The 19,846-nt window shown below is 37.5% G+C and overlaps 1 protein-coding gene across 4 annotated transcripts in view; it reads right to left on the reverse strand.

Moving 5' to 3' along the window:
• LOC138751743 (integrin beta-1-like) overlaps window positions 1–19,846 on the reverse strand; it is a 178,361-nt gene that overhangs the window by 117,332 nt on the left and 41,183 nt on the right. For all 4 annotated transcript variants that reach the window (XM_069914445.1, XM_069914444.1, XM_069914446.1 and 1 more), the window contains one exon: window positions 13,077–13,293. In XM_069914445.1, coding sequence (XP_069770546.1) covers window positions 13,077–13,293 — 217 coding nt within the window. The remainder of the gene's footprint in view (window positions 1–13,076; window positions 13,294–19,846) is intronic.

The raw sequence follows: 19,846 nt of genomic DNA on the forward strand, positions 1-19,846 counted from the left end.
TTAAAAGCCCAAAAATAAGAATTTTAAAAATAATCTACAGATATTAAGAATCCCTGGAACCTACCTGTAACATGCTGTACATGGCTGGTAGAGGAAAGAGGACAGCAAAAACCAAGTTAACAGTGAATAAAGAATTGAAGAAAATGGAGAATGTATGGCCTACCTTAACATTGGATCCTGAGACTCAAGTTCCAAAGCCTCCACAGATGACACAGATGATGACGGCCTTCCTGAAGCTAGGAGTACCGTCACCTCCCTGTGGAACCGAAGAAGATGGTGCTAGAGCCATTCAGATCTCTCTGGAAGAATATCAGAATATTGTGTGCATGCGCGAAAGAGACCTGATAGCGCCACCTCTGGTGCTGGCAGAATGGAGGACTACTACTTGGGACAGAGCTGTCATAAACACCTGTTTTTTTGACAGGTAGCGATACAGAAAAAAAGAGAGACCAAGAGGAATCAGAAGGAGATGAAGATCTTGAAGAAAATCAAAGTGCAACTATTAAAAAAATCTTTCTTCATTAATGATGGGGCAATTTCAGATTTTAAGAGAAAATGTATTAGAAGTGATGTGAAGAATGTCAGAACTGACATGATGAAGTATGCTGTAGAAGTTAACAAAGTTAAAGAAAAAGTTCTAAGACTGGAATTGGATGTGCAGATTGTTAAAAATTATTTGAATATTTGTACGGACAGAGTGGAAAGGGTTGAAACATCTGGGAACATTTGGGAGATAAAGACGAAAGAATTGCTGGAAAAGATTGATATATTGGAAAATCGTAGCTGACGTAATAATGTAAAGATTGTTGGTCTTAGAGAAAGAATTTGAAGGCAGTGAGAATCATGTGGAGTTTTTTTCAGAAATGGATTCTTAAAGTTCAGGGTGAAGAAAATTTTCCAAATGGAAATGAATTAAAGATGGCACAAAGAGCTTTAAGGAGGAAGCCATGGCCAACTCAACCACCCAGGACTGTATTAATTAAATGCTTACGTTAGCAAGATAGAGAAAGAATTCTGAACTTGGTGGTCTAAAAGGCAAGACAAAATATGGAACCCATGATAAATGATGGAAATAAAATTTTCTTTTATGCTGATATGAGGAAGGCAGTGGTGGACAGAAGAAAATAGTTCAATCCAATGAAGGTCTTTATTTGGAAGAAAGGTTACAAGTTTACGTTCAGACGCCCAGCTACATTAAAGGTGTTTCAAGATAACAGCCAATCAAGATATTTTTTGGCAGCAGAAGAAGCAAGAGTTTTTTTCAGAATCATTTACATCTATTAAAGAAGATCATCAAGGAGTGGGAGGTTCAAGTTCTCAATAAGAAATGCAAAGGGAGTTGGTACATCTAAGAGAGCTGTACCATTACAGGTTTTAATATGTCAATAGGAGTTGCAGATGGGTTCAGAAGAACAAAGTCAAACAGTCATAATCAAGTAAATACTGAGCTGGAAGCGACTGCTGAAAGACTGTTTGAATAAACTTTATAATTGATATTTTCTTTCCCCTGGAAGGATGGATGTTTGCTTCCTTGCTTACCTTATCTGTCATGTACCATATTATGGTGGGAGCCACAACCTGTATGGTGGAGTGGGTAGTGTTGTTTATCTTTTAAACAGCATTTATAGTGGGGTTATCTATCTGTTTATTTATTTTCTTTCATTTTCTGTAATTTTTATTTGTGACAGATGTTTACAGGAGTGGCTTGGGTTTGATGATGGAGACCTTAGAGGAGAGGACTGAAAGAGAACTTGATTTAAATAATGGCTGAGAATAAAACACTACATTTTCTTAGTTTTAATATTAATGAGATTCATAGCCCAATTAAAAGAAAAAATATTTTTTGCTTATATGAAGAAGATGAAAGTTGATATTGCATTTTAACTAATCTGACTGAAAAAGAACATTTGAAATTAAAGAGGGAATGGGTTGGTCAAGTGATATCTTCATTCTTTAATTCTAAAGCAAAAGTAGTAGTAATATTAATCAAGAAAACATTACCAGTAAAAATTCAAAATGTTATAATAGATCCTGTGGGAAGATATGTTTTGGTTCATTGTCAAATTTATTCAGAAATGCGGACACTCATGTAATATAAATGATGAAGATTTTATACGAGATACTTTTTTATATTTGTCAGAGTCGTATAGAAAAATATTAATTGGAGGTGATTGCAAATGTTGTTTGGATCCTATATTGGATAAAGCAACTAAATTGGTAACAAAAACCAAAATGGCTGAATTTAATAGATATACCTTCTTTTTTTTTTAAACAATTTAAAACTGGATGTAATTTATTTAACTATTATTGTTAAATCCTAAGGAGAGAGAAATTATTCTTTTTTATTCCCATAGACATTGACTGTTATTCAAGATTAGATTTTTTTCTAATATCTGCATAGTTACAGGGAAGAATTAATTTTGTTGAATATAAACCTAGAATATTATCAGATCATTCTTCACTTGCCTGACAAGGAAAGTTCACCATATAGATGAAGGTTTAATATTATGTTGTTAAAAGAGCTAATTGAGGTAATGAATTCATTTCAAAATAGTAAGTCACTAGGGAAGGATGGGTTTCCTGTAGTTTTATTTAAAAAATTAAGGATCTTTTTATACCTCCACCTATGGCTCCTAGAATGCTTCCACCAGCGTTGTCTCTGCTCCATCCTCAACATTCATTGGAGTGACTTCATCTCCAACATCGAAGTATTCGAGATGGCAGAGGCAGACAGCATCGAATCCATGCTGCTGAAGATCAAACTGTGCTGGGTAGGTCACGTCTCCAGAATGGAGGACCATCACCTTCCCAAGATCGTGTTATATGGCGAGCTCTCCACTGGCCACCGAGACAGAGGTGCACCAAAGAAGAGGTACAAGGACTGCCTAAAGAAAGCTCTTGGTGCCTACCACATTGACCACCGCCAGTGGGCTGATATCGCCTCAAACCGTGCATCTTGGTGCCTCACAGTTCGGCGGGCGGCAACCTCCTTTGAAGAAGACCGCAGAGCCCACCTCACTGTCAAAAGACAAAGGAGTAAGAACCCAACACCCAACCCCAACCAACCAATTTTCCCTTGCAACCACTGCAACCATGTCTGCCTGTCCCGCATCGGACTTGTCAGCCACAAACGAGCCTGCAGCTGACGTGGACTTTACCCCTCCATAAATCTTCATCCACGAAGCCAAGCCAAAGAAAGGAAGAAATCAAGTATTGGAAACACATTCTCTCCAGATTCCTTTCCAATAGCAATTATTACAGAAATACCTAAGAAAGATAGAGATCCATTGAAACCAGCTTCATATAGACTAATCTCATTATTATATGCTGATTATAAGATATTAACTAAACTATTATCAAATAGATTGATGAAATATATCCCAGAGTTAATACATATGGATCAAACTGAATTTTTTAAAAATTGGAAATCTGCAGATGACATGGCAAAGTTTATTAGTTTAATATATTTAGCCCAAAAAAAGGGGTGATATGAGTGTTGCAGTGGCTTTAGATGAAGAAAGAGCATTTGATAGATTAGAATGGGATTTTCTTTTTAAAAATTTGGGTTAGGGTCAACATTTATTGACTGGAATAAAATAATATATAAGAATCTTAACTTCAAAAGTAGTGACGAATGGTCAAATGTCAACAATTTTTCTTTTTTTGTTGGATACTTTATTTATAAAATTTTAAACCACAATAATAGTTAAATTACATCCAGTTTTAAATTATTTCATAAGAAATAAAAGAACATATATATCATTCCACCCCACCCAACTCACCCTCCCATCTCCCATCCTCCCACTCCTAAAAGAAAAGAAAGAAAAAAGAAGAAAGAAAAAAAATCTGGAGAATGCCAAGAAAATAAAACATTTATACAATAAAATTTATTGAAGGTTACCAAAAATGAGGTAATCAGAGAACCAATCATATATGTAAACCAAAATTTGTAAATATGGGCTCCATATTTTTTTAAAAAAACATGATATTTATATCACAGATTATAAGTAATTTTCTCTAATGGTAGACAAATATGAAGTTTTGCATGCCGTATTTTCATACCTAAATCTATTTCTGACTTCCATGATATTGCTATACATTTCCTAAAAATTGTTAAAGCAATTAACACAAATTCAATTTGCTAAATATTTAATTTTAATTTTGGCTCTATATCCTTAATATTACTCAATAAAAATAATATTGATCCTGTGGTAATTTTACTCCTGTGGTTCTCTGAGGAGCTGAAGTAAATCACTGCCACCACACCGATGGTCATTAATGACTGTTTTTATTCAAATTCAGCACACCCCTTTAAGGGCAGCATGAGTTCAGTCACCTGGTGCATTGCGACGTCATAATCGCTGCCCAGGGAGCACGCTGGAAGAGATGCTCGAGTCAAGAAGAAATTCCTGATGACACCATCTCCTAATGGCTGCCTCGCCACGTGACGATACAAACGGGGCCGGTTCACCATTAGGCTGTGTGCCACCACACCCCCATAAATAATTCCAAAAATCATTACCCCTAACAAAAATTGTCTAACTTTAGGACATTGCCAAGTTGAATGTAAAAAATTCCAATCTCACATCTACACCTAAAACATAAATCTGATATGGCAGGATTGAACCTATTTAATTTTTGTGGAGTAAAATATAATTGATGTAAAAAGTATATTGAACTAACCTATATCTTACATTTATAAGTTTAGTCATAATATTCTTACACAAAGCCATCCAATCCTTTTCACATATTTCTGCATTTAAATCTATTTCCCACCTTAATCTTGGTTTAGGCACCCCAATTTTTGGGCCATAGTTTTAAAAATGGACTTAGAAGTATGAATTAGGAGTTTATGTCTTCCTTATTTTAAGAATTATTATAAAGCAGCTCAATTGAGATTTATAAATGTATTGTTTAGTTTAGATAATATTCCATCTTGGGCTTCTATTGAATTTAATGCAATAATGGATATGAATCCTCAGGATTTTATTTATAAATGGAATTCTAAATTGATATTTGGAAGTAGGGAACGTCTATTTTGAAACATTTGATTGAAAAACAATATTGAAAATGAAATTGGTATGAAAGTTTAAAATCTAGGAAAATGCCTCTACGTCAAAATAGGCTATTCCTTTTTCAATGGATAACGAATTCTTGAGGATTTGGAGACCGAAGGGTATTAAGAGGATTGAAGATTGTTTTGAGGATGGGAGATTTATAACATTTGAAAGAATGGTGAGAAAATTTAATACACCTAACAATACTTTATTTTGTTACTCTCAAGTTAAAGCTTTTTTATCTGGCAAAATAGGTCCTACTTTAACATTATCTAATCAAAGTGATTTAGAATTACAGATTTGTAGCACTAATATCAACAAGGTTGTCCACTGTCACCGGCTTTATTTGTTTTAGCAACTGAACCCTTTGCTGAATTAATAAGACAGGATTTAAAGATAAAGGGTATTAAAGAGAATCAGGAAGAATATAAAATAAGTTTGTTTGTGGATGATATTTAAATTTATTTAACAGATCCATTAAATTCATTGTGTCAACTTAAATTTAGATTAAAAGAATATGGAGAAATATCTGTTTAGAAATTTAATTGGGAAAAAAGTGAAATTATGCCTTTAATAAAGGGGGATTATGTAATCTTTAAGAATGTAATTTTAAAAGGCCAGAAATGGGAATAAAATATTTATGTATTTGAAAGGAAGTTGAATTTTTAAAAGTATTTATATTAAACTATTCTCCATTATTAAAAAGAATAAAAGAAGATTTGGAAAGATGGAAAAGTTACTTATTACTTTAATAGGCAGAATAAATTGTGTTAAGATGAATATTTTTCCTAGAATACAATATCTTTTCAATCGATTCCTATTCCAATTCCTCAAATGTTTATTTTAAAGAATTAAATTCATGTGTTAGAGATTTTTTTATGAAAAGGAAAGATGGCAAGGGTTTCTTTGGAAAAATTAACTTAGAATTATGATTTAGGAGGTTTGCAGCTCCATAATTTTGTGAATTATTATAAATCTGCCCAGCTGTGTTTTGGTAATTTAATGTATGATTTAAATAAAATTCCAGCTTGGGTATATATAGAATTTAGTAAAATAAAGGAACCAAACCACAAGATTTTATTTATAAATTGAATTTAAAGTTGTTAACAATGAATAGAGAAACTCTCATATTGAAGCATTTAGTTGAGCTTTGGAATAAGGTTGATAAAGAAATTGGGGCAGGAGGTTTATTGTCTGGAAAAACACCATGATTTAGAATAGATTGATTCTGTTTTCCATGGGAAATAATTTTTTAAAGATTTGGCAGGGTCAGGAAATTAAGAAGATAAAAGATGTTTTTGAAGCAGGAAATTTAATGTCTTTTAATAGAATGAAGGAGAAGTTAGGGTCACACCACAGCTTCATAGGGTTGAGGGAGATAGGGACTGGGTGATCAAGGGTAAGAGTAAGAACAGGAAGGTCGTGCAGGAGTCTCCTGTGGTCATCTCCCTGAAAAAAAGATATTCCATTTTGGATGTTGTTGGGGGAGATGGCCCATCAGGAGAAGGCAGCAGTAGCCAGGGTCAAGGCATTGTGAGTGGCTCTGCTGTGCAAGATGGCCAGAAAAAGAATGGTAGGTCAATAGTCATAGGGGATTTTATTGTAAGGGGAATGGACAGGAGCTTCTGTGGCCGTAAACAGGACTCCTGGTTGGTGTGTTGCCTCCCGGGTGCAAGGGTCAGGGATATCATGGAGCGGCTGCAGGGCATTCTGGATGGGGAGGGTGAACAGCCAACTGTCGTGGTCCATGTTGGTACCAATGACATAGGAAAAAAGCGGGATGAGGTCCTACAAACAGAATTCAGGGAGCTTGGAAGGAAGTTAAGGAGTAGGACCTCTAGGGTAATAATCTCTGGATTATTGCCAGTGCCATAAGCTAGTCAGAGTAGGAATTGGAGGATAGATAGAATGAATATGTGGCTTGAACAGTGTTGTAGGTGGGAAGGGTTCAGATTCTTGGGGCATTGGAATCGGTTCTGGAGCAGATGGGATCAGTTCAAACAGGACAGTCTCCATCTGGGCAGGGCTGGGATCAATGCCCCCGGGAGAGTGTTTGGTAGTGCTGTTGGGGAAGGTTTAAACTAATGTGGCAGGGGGATGGGATCAGGAGTAGAGAGACGGAGGGGTTTAGCATGAGGGAAGAAGTCAGAGATAGGAGGGTGAAAAGCAAAAGAGGCAGGCAGGTAACCTCAGGGCAAAAATGTAAAAGGGCCACTTTACAGCATAATGGTGATAGGGTTTCTTTCTTACTGGTAAAAAACAAGCTTGAAGGCTTTGTGTCTTAATGCAAAGAGTGATGATTTGAATGTGCAGATAGCTGTAAATGACTATGATATAGTTCGGATCACAGAGACATGCCTTCAAGGGGACCAAGGTTAGGAGCTTAACATTCATGGATTTTCAATATTCAGGAGGGACAGACAGAAAGGAAAAGGAGGTGGGGTAGCATTGTTGGTTAGAGAGGAGTTAAAAGCAATAGAAGGGAAGGATGTTAGCTTGAATGATGTGGAATCAATATGGGTAGAGCTGCAAAATGCAAGGGGGCAGAAGATGTTAGTGGGAGTTGTATATAGACCACCTAACAGTAGTAGAGAGGTTGGGGATGGCATTATACAGGAAACTGGAAATGCGTGCAACAAAGGCAAGGTAGTTATAATGGGTGACTTTAATCTCCATATAGACTGGATGAATCAAATTGGTAAGGGTACTGATGAGGATGATTTCTTAAAAGGTATACGGGATAATTTTCTAACCCAGTATGTTGAAGAACCAACAAGGGAACAGGCCATTCTAGACTGGGTTCAGAGTAATGAGGAAGGGTTAGTTAACAATCTTGTTGTGCGAAGCCCTTTGAGCAAGAGTGACCACAATATGGTGGAATTTTACATTAGGATGGAAAGTGACAAAGTTAATTCTGTAACTCAGGTTCTGAACTTAAAGAAGGGTGACTTTGAGGGTATGAGACGCGAATTGATTGTTAGATTGGCAAATGTTACTTAAAGGATTAACTGTAGAAAGCAATGGCAAGCATTTAAGGATCACCTGGATGAATACAGCATTTGTTCATTCCAGTTTGGAAAAAGAATAACTCAAAGAGGGTAGTACATCCTTGGATAACAAGGGAAATCAGGGAGAGTATCAAGTGTAAAGAGGAAGTGTATAGACTAGCCAGGAAAGACAGAATACCAGAGGATTGGGAGAAATTCAGAGTTCTACAGAGGAAGACAAAGGGATTAATCAGAAAGGCAAAAGAGATTATGAGAGAAAATTGGCAGGGAACATAAAAAATGACTGCAAAAGTTTTTATAGATATGTAAAGAGAAAGAGACTAGTAAAGACAAATGTGGGTCCCTTGCAGTCAGAAACAGGTGAATTGGTAATGGGGAACAAGGACATGGCAGACCAATTAAATAACTACTTTAGTTCGGTCTTCACTAGGGAAAATATGAATAATCTTCAGGAAAAAATAGGGGACCATGGGGCTAATATGACGGAAGGACTGGGGAAAATAAGTGTAAGTTATGAGGTTGTGTTGGATAAATTGAAGGGATTAAAGGCCGACAAGTCCCCAATGCCAGATGGTCTGCATCCCAGAGTGCAAAAGGAAGTAGCCCATGAAATAGTGGATGCATTGTTGATAATTTTTCAAAACTCTTTAGATTCTGGAGTAGTTCCTGAGGACTGGAGGGTGGCTAATGTAACTCCACTTTTTAAAAAGGGAGGGAAAGAGAAATCATGGAATTATAGACCGGTTAGCTTGACATTGGTAGTGGGGAAAATGTTAGAGTCAGTTATTAAAGATGTGATTGCGGCACATCTGGAAAGTGGTGAATTCATTGGTCATGGTTTTATGAAGGGAAAATCATGTCTGACTAATCTTACTGAATTTTTTGAGGATGTAACTCGTAGAGTGGATAGGGGAGAACCAGTAGATGTAGGTTACCTGGATTTTCAGAAGGCTTTTGATAAGGTCCCACACAGGAAATTACTATACAAACTTAAGGCACACGGTATAGGGGATATGGTATTGAGGTGGAAAGAGAATTGGTTGACAGATAGGAAGCAAAGAGTAGGAATAAACGGGTACTTTTTGGAATGGCAATCAGTTACTAGTGGGGTACCACGAGGCTCAGTGCTGGGACCCCAGTTATTTACGATATATATTAATGATTTAAATAAGGAAATAGAAAACAGAATTTCCAAGTTTGCAGACGACACGAAGCTGGGTGGGATTGTGAGCTGTGTCGAGGCTGTTAAGAGTGTGCAGGGTGACTTGGACAGGTTAGGTGAGTGGGCAAATGCATGGCAGATGCAATATAATGTGGATAAGTGTGTGGTTATCCACTTTGGAGGAAAGAATGGGAGGGATGAGTACTAGCTTAATGGTATCCAATTAGGAAAAGGGGAGATGCAAAGAGACCTGGGTGTCGCTGTGCATCAGTCATTAAAAGTGGGCATACAGGTGCAGCAAGCAGTAAAAAAGGCGAATGGTATGTTGGTGTTCATATCAAGAGGATTCGAGTACAGGAGCAGAGAGGTATTGTTGCAGTTGTATAGGGCCTTGGTGAGACCTCACCTGGAGTACTGTGTTCAGTTTTGGTCTCCTTATCTGAGGAAGGACATCACTGCCATGGAGAGAGTTCAGAAAAGGTTTACCAGATTGATACCAGGGATGGCGGGACTTGCATATGAAGAAAGGCTAGAACGATTGGGCTTGTACTCGCTGGAGTTTACACAATTAAGAGGAGATTTAATAGAAACGTTCAAAATTCTTTAGGGATTTGACAGGCTAGATGCAGGAAGATTGTTCCCAATGTTGAGCAAGTCTTGAACCAGGGGTCACAGTTTAAGAATAAAGGGGAAGTCCTTTAGGACTGAGATGAGGAAGAATTTTTTTCACTCAGAGGGTGGTGAATTTATGGAATTCTCTGCCACAGGAAGTGATTGAGGCCGGTTCCATAGGTATATTTAAGAGAGAGTTAGATTTAGTACTTGTGACTAGGGGGATTAGGGGGTATGGAACAGGGTACTGAGTGGATGATTAGCCATGATCAAAATGAATGGCAGTGTAGGTTTAAAGGGCCAAATGGCCTACTCCTACACTTATTTTCTATGTTTCAAGATAGCTGAAAATACTAGATTTTGTATTATCAGGTTATGAAATTTTGATGTGAAAATTATGGTCAAGAGCACTAGAGATGGAATTTGGATTATTGTTATGTAATGGAAATATAAATACATTTATTTATAGGGCTTCATAATTCTATACAAAGATGGGAAGTAGATTTGAATAAACAAATAGATGAATGAGATTGGACTGGAATATGTAGAGAAAATATGAAAAGTACAATAAATGTGAGATAGAATGATGCAAGATAATTTTATTCATCAGTTATATATAACACAATATAAATGTAAAAAATTGAATCAGACTATCTGATTTTATGTTTTAGATGCAGACAGGAAATTGGTACAGTTTTGCATTCTACTTGGCAGTGTCATAAAGTTAAACCTTTTTGGTTAGAAATGGGTAAATTATTGGAACAAATATTGAGGATTAAATTCCCACAGGATCCAATGTTATTTTTATTGAGTAATATTGCAAGTGTTGAACCTAAATATGTATCAAATGAAGTTTGTTCAAATTGCTTTAGCAATAACATGAACGTGTATTGCCATAACTTGGACGTCTGACGTGGATCTGGTTATAGAAAGATGGCATCCTGAAGTTCGGAGTTGTATACTACTTAAGAAAATTATTTATAATTTTAGAGACAAATGTAATATATTTTGGATGATATGGAGCCCTTATTTACAAAATATGGGTGTTAATATTTAAATGAGGATCCAACATTCCCTTTCTCCTCAAGATCTCAATAAACTATAAGAAACTTTTAAGTAATAGGTCCCCCTGTTGAAGTTCTCTTGTCACTTTCTTACTCTCTTTTCTCTTTTGTTTCTTTCTTTATTAGGGGAAAGCAGGTGGGAGGGGGTGGTATATCGGGAGGTTTTCTTATCTTTGCTCTTTATATGCCATGTGTATTTGTATTGATTTCAATGATTTTTCATTATATGCTTTATTGTGTAGTTCTAAATTTATAAATAAAATTTATTTTAAAAAAACAAATTCTATCTTTTATTTAATTGATAGCCAGACATGCAATTTTTATTAAATGGAAAGACAACACTCCACCTACAAACACACAATGGTTAAGTGACATCATGTCTTGTTTAAATTTAGAAAAAAATTAGATATGCCATTTAAGAGTCAAATATCAACTTCTAAAAGATGTGGGTGTCATTTATGGACTATTATCATAACCTAAAGAATTAGGGTTGTTCTGAAGCTTTGGTGCTGTGCTGTCCATCTCCAGGTTGTTGTCACTTGATTCCTAAGTGTTAACTTTTAATCTTGCTTCATGTAGGGGTTTTGAATTATGTTTTTTTCTTTTGAATTGTACATTACAATATATAACTGTCCTGTTCAATTTTGCATAATATAAACATCAAAAATATTTTAAAAAGAAAGACATACAGCATGGTAACAAGCCATCTCGGCCCACAAGTCTGTGCTGCCCAATTTACACCCAATTAACCTACATCCCTGGTATATTTTAAAGGGTGGAAGGAAACCAGAGCCCCCAGAGAAAACCCATGCAGACACAGGGAGAATATGCAAACTCCTTACAGACAGCTTGGGATTCGAACCCCAGTCCAGTCAAGATTGCTGGTGCTGTAAAGGTATTGCACTAACTGCTAATCCAACCATGCCTGAATTTGGAATAATTTGCTAATTTTAAAACTTACATTTGAATTATTTTCCAACATCACCAGCCCCCAAACGGACAGTTTTACTTGCAGCCTGGGATAGGCACTAAAGTCCTTGGACTGTCATTACACCAGAATTTTGAATGATACTGGAAGGTCACCACAGTTATAATAATGTTAGCTGAGGTAGAAAAGAATGCAGGATAAAGTGAACGATATCAGTAAACAATGAATCAAAGTAAACAGAAATATTTGAAGGATTAAGAGCAAACTAAATTAGGTAGAGTCTGATATGGCAAAGAATGAGAAAGAAGATAGAAGGTGAGAGATAAGAGAATCACCTTACAGATTATAACTTATACCTCCTGCCACAGCTGTGATACAGCTGTGTGATAAATCCCAACTGGAATTGTGACTTTTGCTTCTTTGGGCAATAAAGGACATCATGGAAAGACAGGAGCAGCTGAAAATATATCTTAAACCATAGAAGTCATCAAAGTTCACACAGGCAGTTTGACAATGCTTTATGTACAATAGTTATTGAGCTGCAATAATGAGGCCATGAACTGGAATTGTAGAGGAATTAATGTCACACTATTATCAAACCACAGCAGTCAGTGGTCAGGTTCCCTACTCTGAAATTCCATGAGGTATAATTCCACTGAATCAACATGATGCCCTTTAGTGATGACCCTACGTGATTTTGTAGGATCTATATGAGGCTACATTACTTGCATAGAGCAGTAAGGCAAACCCCCGGTTCAGAGTTAAAACAGACGGCTGGAAGAAAATCAGAAGAATTTCATAGAAATCAAAATATAAGGAAATCTAGTGAAGGTTGACTATTTGAAATGGCAGCATTAAATGTGAGATATCAACTTCCAAAATGAAAATACTATTTTAAAACCTTTACTTTAACTCATTAGAACTGTAGTTGTCAGTTCTTTGAAAGAAACATCTACAAATTTCACATATATATGTTAAGGTGAAGATCTCAATGAAGAGATAATAATGACTCATTCACAACAGATACTAATTAGATACACATTTAATATTGTGGTTGATCTTTTTTTAACTTGCAGCATGGTAATATTTATGATCATGTGTTTATTATCTCTTTTTAATTTAATTTAGTGTATCTATGTAGTATTATTTACAAAATACCTGGTTAGCTGTAGCAAGTTAGAATCCTGGTGTAAATTGTTCAATGAATATGACATGAAACTCATTATTATCATTATCATCAATTACCTGATCGTATTTTTAGGATTAGCTTCTGCGGTCGAATCTGCGTAATGTCTTCCAGGTTTCCTTTCACACCATTTACATGACCAGTCAGATTATTATTAGCAATAATTCTCAAGGCACCACTGGGATTTTCAATATTTTCCATTGCACATCCTCTCCTTATTAGTGCTTCTACATCGTCACAACGTGCTGTTGTCAATTCTCCTGGCTGCAAGAAATCCTATAAATAAAAAAATGGACCAATTGAATAAGCTTGTGTGGTTGAGTCGCAATCAACTGCAATAGATTTTCCTTTTGTTGGGTGCTTGAGCTTGTCAATACTGGGTTGGAAGAAGAACTATAATCTGAGAACAAGAAGGTGGAGTTTCCTCTTGGAGGATTACAGAGTGCTGATTGAGAATCTGCTGAAGATCTCTACTGTGTAGGTGGAGTCATTGCCCTGTGGGGTGCTGGAGGTATTTTTGAAAAGACTCATCCAAAACCTTTGCCGATCACAGAGGCTGATCAGAGCCTAATGCCTTCCCAGAGAGATGAAGTGAAGCAAGTCTCAGTACTTAGTCCATGTCAATTCAATCAACATGTGAAGCATTAGTCAGGATTTTGTTAAGGGGAGTGGGTAGACCTGTGAAGGTAAATCCTAAGTGGAGCATGAAGAGGAGAAGAGTTTAGGCAAGGTGATTTGGAATTGGCTTTCCTGCAGAAAGCAGGGAGTAGTAGTTGATGGAATTGTACAGGAAAGATATCAATAAGATAGAAAGAGTGCAGTGAAGACTTACTAGGATGTTGCCCAGGCTTCAGGAACTGAGTTACAGGAAAAATCAAACAGGTTAGATTTTATTCAGTAGAGGATCTGGTGGACAAGCAGAACATCTTGTTATCGAGTGGAGCACTAATGCCTTCTTTCTTCAAATTCATTCTACAAGCAGTTGGAAAGATTGTCTGTTTCATTGGCAGGACTACTGGAGAATCACATAATAGGAATAACTTGCAAGATTCACCATCAATCCACCCTCTATTAATTTGAAACATAGAGAGAAAAAGACAACAGAGCAATGACAGTCAGCTAGGCCAATGCATGTTGACATAAGAAATAAGAACTGCAGCCCATTGAGCTTGTTCCACCATTCAATAAAATGATTGCTCATCTAATCTTTAGTGTCAATTCCACTGATCCTAATAATCTTATAGTCCAAGAATTTTATCACACCCCTGAATAAGTTTAATGAATCAGTGTCGGGAATTCCAAATAAGAGAAGTTTCTTCCCTTATCTGAAATTAAGTTGTCGATCCCTTCAGCTAGACTGGTTCTGGAAACCCCCACCATCCTCACATCAATCTAGTGAACCTCCACTGCATCACTTCCAAGAAAAGTAATACTTCAATAATCCACTTTTCGACTATTCAGTGACTGGTTGACCAGGTGATTTTTGTTTCATTTCATTTTGCTTCACCAGGTCCTGGATCCTGTGTTCCTCTTAAACCCGTTGGGGTCCTAGCCACTGCACTCCTTTTCAACTCACCAAACCCCAGTTCCTGTGTTCTCTTTAAGATCACTGCACATTAATTTCCCAGTTTTACTTTGAACTACACAGAGCTCTGTTTCCCTTACTTACCTGCAACACTCTCCATTTCCCATGCTTCTATCCCGAGTTCATTGGAAAATCTATTATAATACTGTGTTATCATGAAAAATGGTGAATCAATTTTGGATTATCAATAGGAAATAACATCCAATAGTCTGGAATATCCAATAGTCCTGCCAATGCCAAATTACTAATTTTATTGTGTATTTGTTCTTGAATAAAAAAACTAAAACTGAACACTATTTACCCTGTCAGGTCTCTCTAAAGCACTGCACTGCTGTACCAACACTGCCCAGCACCTTGCTCTTCTACTCCAATCCCCTATCACACTGTTTAAGTAATACTTTGACTTGAAAGGGCTTCACCTCAAAACATCAACCATTCTTTTTCTCTCATGTTTGATCTCCTAAACTCCTCCAACAGTTTGTGTTTTGTTTCCAATTCCAGCATTTACAGTCTCCTTTGCGTCTCTGCTTTTCTAATTATCCCATCAAAGTGGTTAAGCTCACTTTTCCTCCATCGTATTTGTATTCATTCAACATGTCTATATTCACAGAATTATACAAGACAGAAACATCCCTCGGCCCACAAATTGACATGGTGCTCATTTACACTAGTTCTATTTGACTCTACCTACATTCCCTTCAACTCCCCTCCAGATTCTGCCATTTACCTCTCTGCTGTGCTCTTGACAATTTCCAGTGGCCATTTAACCTACTGACCCACACATCACTGGAGTGTGTGAGGAAAATAGAACATTCAGAGGAAACTTTTACAGTCAAAGGAAGATGTGCAAGTGCTACAACATACAGCACAGAGGTCAGGTTTAAACCCAGGGCACCCAAGATGGGAGGTGGGGTGGTGGGGGGAGGGCACAGCTCTGCGAGCTGCACCATTTTGTGCCATTTGGGCGATGAATAGAAACTAATAGGCTTTTATTCACAACAGAATGGAAGTCTATCCATGCTGATCGACTGTCCTGGACTGAGGAGGGGTCTGTAGCACAGTCGCTTTCATTCAGGGGTTAGTGGGAGGAGCCTCAGGCTCAGTCAGCAAGGGTGTGTCCTAACACATCCAAACATATATACACCCCTTGTTTCAGAAAGAGTCGGCGGGGTAAAGTGAATTAAATGTTCTTACAAATTGAGTCTTTCGGGTGGTCTGGTCTGCCGCTGCGACTGTCGTGGTACCAGCTGCAGTCCAGGTGTTGAATCGTGATTGGTCTGAGACACCTGTATGTTGCCATCGGCGTTGGCTTGATGTATGCGTGGCACCGATCTGACAATGACCTCCACTGGTGCAGGGGTAACATGCCATGTCACAGGTACATCGTGGATAGTGGTAGATAAAGGGGTTGCAGGGTTGGCGGTAATGGTTGCGGGGACTGCTGAGGGCACCAGGTCCCGAACGGGGACCATGTCCTCGCACCCATTGGGGTACGCCACGTAGGTATATTGGGGATTGGTATGGAAGAGATGGACCCTTTCGGCTTATGGCTTCTCATGTGCTTCAGGAGTAGGACGAGCCCTGGGGAAGTCGGCCAGGATGGCAGCGTGGTCCCTGAAAGGGACTTCCTGAGGAAGGAAAACATTCTTTCATGCAGAGTGGCATTGGAGGCAGTGCACAGGAGTGATCTGATTGAGTGGAGTGCATTGGGGAGTACATTTTGTCAGCAGGAGGCTGGAAGGCTTCTAGACATTAAGGCTAGGAGGATGGTCTTCTAGATGGTAGCATTCTCCCTTTCCACCTGCCCGTTACCTTGGGGGTTGTAGCTGGTGGTCCTGGTTGTGGCAATACCTCTGGCCAGCAAGTACTGATGCAGCTCAACACTCATAAAAGAGGACCTGCCAATCGCTATGAATATAGCAGAAGGCACCCAAACAGGGTGCGGCAATCAAGTCTGAGCAGTGGATGGCGAACAGGAAACATGAGTACTCGTCAATGACATGAGGAAGTATACGTTGGGGAGGAGTCACGTGATGGAGTAGTGGCCGGACGGTGAACTCCAGCCCTCTCCAGAAAAGTCGGAAAAAATAAAGGAAAACACAAAGGCACAAAAATAAAAATTAAAGTAAAGTGAGTATAAAGGTGGAAAGAAGATGGCGACGAAAAAAGAAAAATCGAAACCAACGGTAAGAAGAGAGGAAGAAAAGACAACGGAAGAAGAAGGAGAAGGCCTTACCTGTTCGAAGAGGCCCACGGTGGAGAGAGAAACCCGCTCCCTCAGGTCGGTAGAAAGTGGACTACAAAAATGGCTCGCTGAGCCGAGTAAAAGTGCACAACCGCGCATGCGCGAGGAGTCGCGCATGCACGATGCGCATGCAAAAAAACACACCGACGGGAGGGGCGACCAGCTGGGGAGTCGATCTCCACAGCCGGCAATGACAGCTGCAGAACACCTGCAGCAAGAGGAGAACATAGAAGGCAACGAAAACAAGAAAGAAGAGAAGGACAACAAAGAAACAACAGATGGCCAACCCAGAGGAAGAAGAAGAGTACAGTGAAATAGAAGAAGAAGGGAAAGGCAAGTCAAAGGATATACTTTCTCTTATTAAAGAATACATGGAATCATTTAAAGAATGGCAAGCACAAGAATTTAGTGATTTAAGAAGAAGAATAAACAATACAGAAGAGAAAGTGAATAAAATAGATATGACCTTATCAGAAATGGGAAAAAGAATGGACAAGGTGGAAGAACGAGAAGCAGCAGTAGAAATGGAGGTGGAGGACTTAAAAAAGAAATTAGAGGAATCTAATAAAAAAGTTAAAGAGACACAAGAGCTGTTAGCTCAGAAAATAGATATAATGGAAAATTATAACAGAAGAAATAACATAAACATAGTGGGCCTTAAGGAAGATGAAGAAGGCAAGAATATGAGAGAGTTTATAAAAGATTGGATCCCTAGGATCCTAGGATGTCCATAACTACAGCAAGAAATGGAAATAGAAAGGGCACATAGAGCATTGGCCTTTAAACCACAACCACAACAAAAGCCAAGATCTATTTTAGTAAAATTCCTAAGATATACTACAAGAGAAAAGGTACTGGAGAAAACAATGGAGAAAGTAAGAGAGGACAACAAGCCACTGGAGTACAAAGGGCGAAAAATCTTCATTTATCCAGATATAAGTTTTGAACTCCTGAAGAAGAGAAAGGAGTTCAATACAGCAAAGGCGATTTTATGGAAGAAAGGGTATAAATTTATACTAAAGCATCCAGCGGTATTGAAAATATTTATTCCAGGACAACAAAACAGACTGTTCTCGGATCCAGAGGAAGCACGAAAATTTGCAGAACAATTACAAAATAGACTGAGAGATGAAGACGTGTAACGAGAGTACAAAAGACTGCGAACTAGAAAGACACATAAGTTTTGAACTCCTGAAGAAGAGGAAGGAGTTCAATACAGCGAAAACGATCTTATGGAAAAAAACTATTCTCGGATCCAGAGGAAGCAAGGAAATTTGCAAACAACTACAAAACAAGCAGAGAGATGAAGACATGTAATAAGAGTAAATATGACCACGATTTATATGTATGTGGGTAAAGAGGTATATGTGTGTATATATATAGTGTGCATACATGAATGTATCTGTATTTAGAGGAAAATATAGAGTATAGACAAGAATTAATAAGGGAAGGAAATGGAATAGAGGGAATAAGGAGGGAATTCAAAGAGTGACCTTTGTTACATATGAAAAGTGAAATCTTTTCTGGGGGGGCTGGGTGGGGAGGAGTTACGGTCACTGCAAAATCAGCTGACGCTTGCGAGTGAATTCGCAAATCCAAATGGAGAGGAGAGATGTGGTTGTCCGACAAGGGATAAAGGACAACTCAGGAAGGGAAGGGGAGATTGGGGCTAAAGAAGTTTTAAATAGGAGAATAAGGAAAATGTTTGATGTTTTAGGAATGTTGTCTTATAAAGGGTTCAAAACAAGAAAACAGAAATTGATAAGAAGGAAAGGTAATGATGGAGAAACGGAAAGGGAAGATAAACAAAGTATAAAAAGGCTACGTTGAACTATATGACTTTAAATATTAATGGAATACATAACCAAATTAAAAGGGAGAAACTGCTAAATTTACTGAAAAAAGAAAAAATTGATATAGCATTTGTGCAAGAAACACATTTAACTGAATTGGAGCACAAGAAATTAAAGAGAGATTGGGTAGGACATGTAACAGCAGCATCGTATAATTCAAAAGGAAGAGGAGTGGCTATATTAATTAGTAAAAATGTGCCATTTAAAATAGAAGAGGAAATAATAGATACAACTAAAAGAAGAGAATTGGCGGATAAAAAAATAAAATATGAAATATTACAAACATATAAGGTAGAGAAGAATATAATGAAGACAAAACAGAAATATTATGAACTGGGTGAAAAAATGCACAAAATCCTAGCATGGCAGCTTAAGACAGAACAAGCTAAGAAAATGGTATTGGCATCAAGGAAAAAGGACAAACAAATTACATATAATCCAAAAGAAATTAAGGAAAACTTTAGAGAATTCTATGAACAATTATACCGAACTGAAAACGAAGGGAAAGAAGGGAAAATAGATGAATTTCTAACTAAAATTGAACTACCAAAACTACAAATAGAGGAACAAAATAAATTAACAAAGCCATTTGGAATAGTAGAAATACAAGAGATAATAAAAAAATTACCAAATAATAAGACACCAGGAGAGGATGGATTCCCAATAGAATTCTATAAAACATTTAAAGACTTATTAATTCCGCCGCTCCTGGAAGTAATCAACCAGACTGATAAAACACAAAGCTTACCAGATTCATGTAAAACAGCAATAATTACAGTAATACTAAAGCAAGGGAAAGATCCACTCACACCAGCGTCATATAGACCAATATCTTTACTTAACACAGATTATAAGATAATAGCTAAACTATTAGCAAACAGATTAGCAGAGTATGTACCGAAAATGGTAAATCTAGACCAAACTGGATTTATTAAAAAAAGACGCACAACAGACAATATTTGTAAATTTATTAACTTAATTCATGCAGTAGAAGGGAATAAAGCGCCAACAGTAGCAGTTGCTTTAGACGCAGAGAAGGCCTTTGACAGAGTAGAATGGAATTATTTCTTCAAAGTATTGCAAAAATTCAGTTTACCGGAGAAGTATATTAATTGGATTAAAGCATTATATAAGGGACCATTAGCG

Source organism: Narcine bancroftii, chromosome 1 (genome assembly GCF_036971445.1).
Source record: "Narcine bancroftii isolate sNarBan1 chromosome 1, sNarBan1.hap1, whole genome shotgun sequence".
NCBI classification, from domain to species: domain Eukaryota; kingdom Metazoa; phylum Chordata; class Chondrichthyes; order Torpediniformes; family Narcinidae; genus Narcine; species Narcine bancroftii.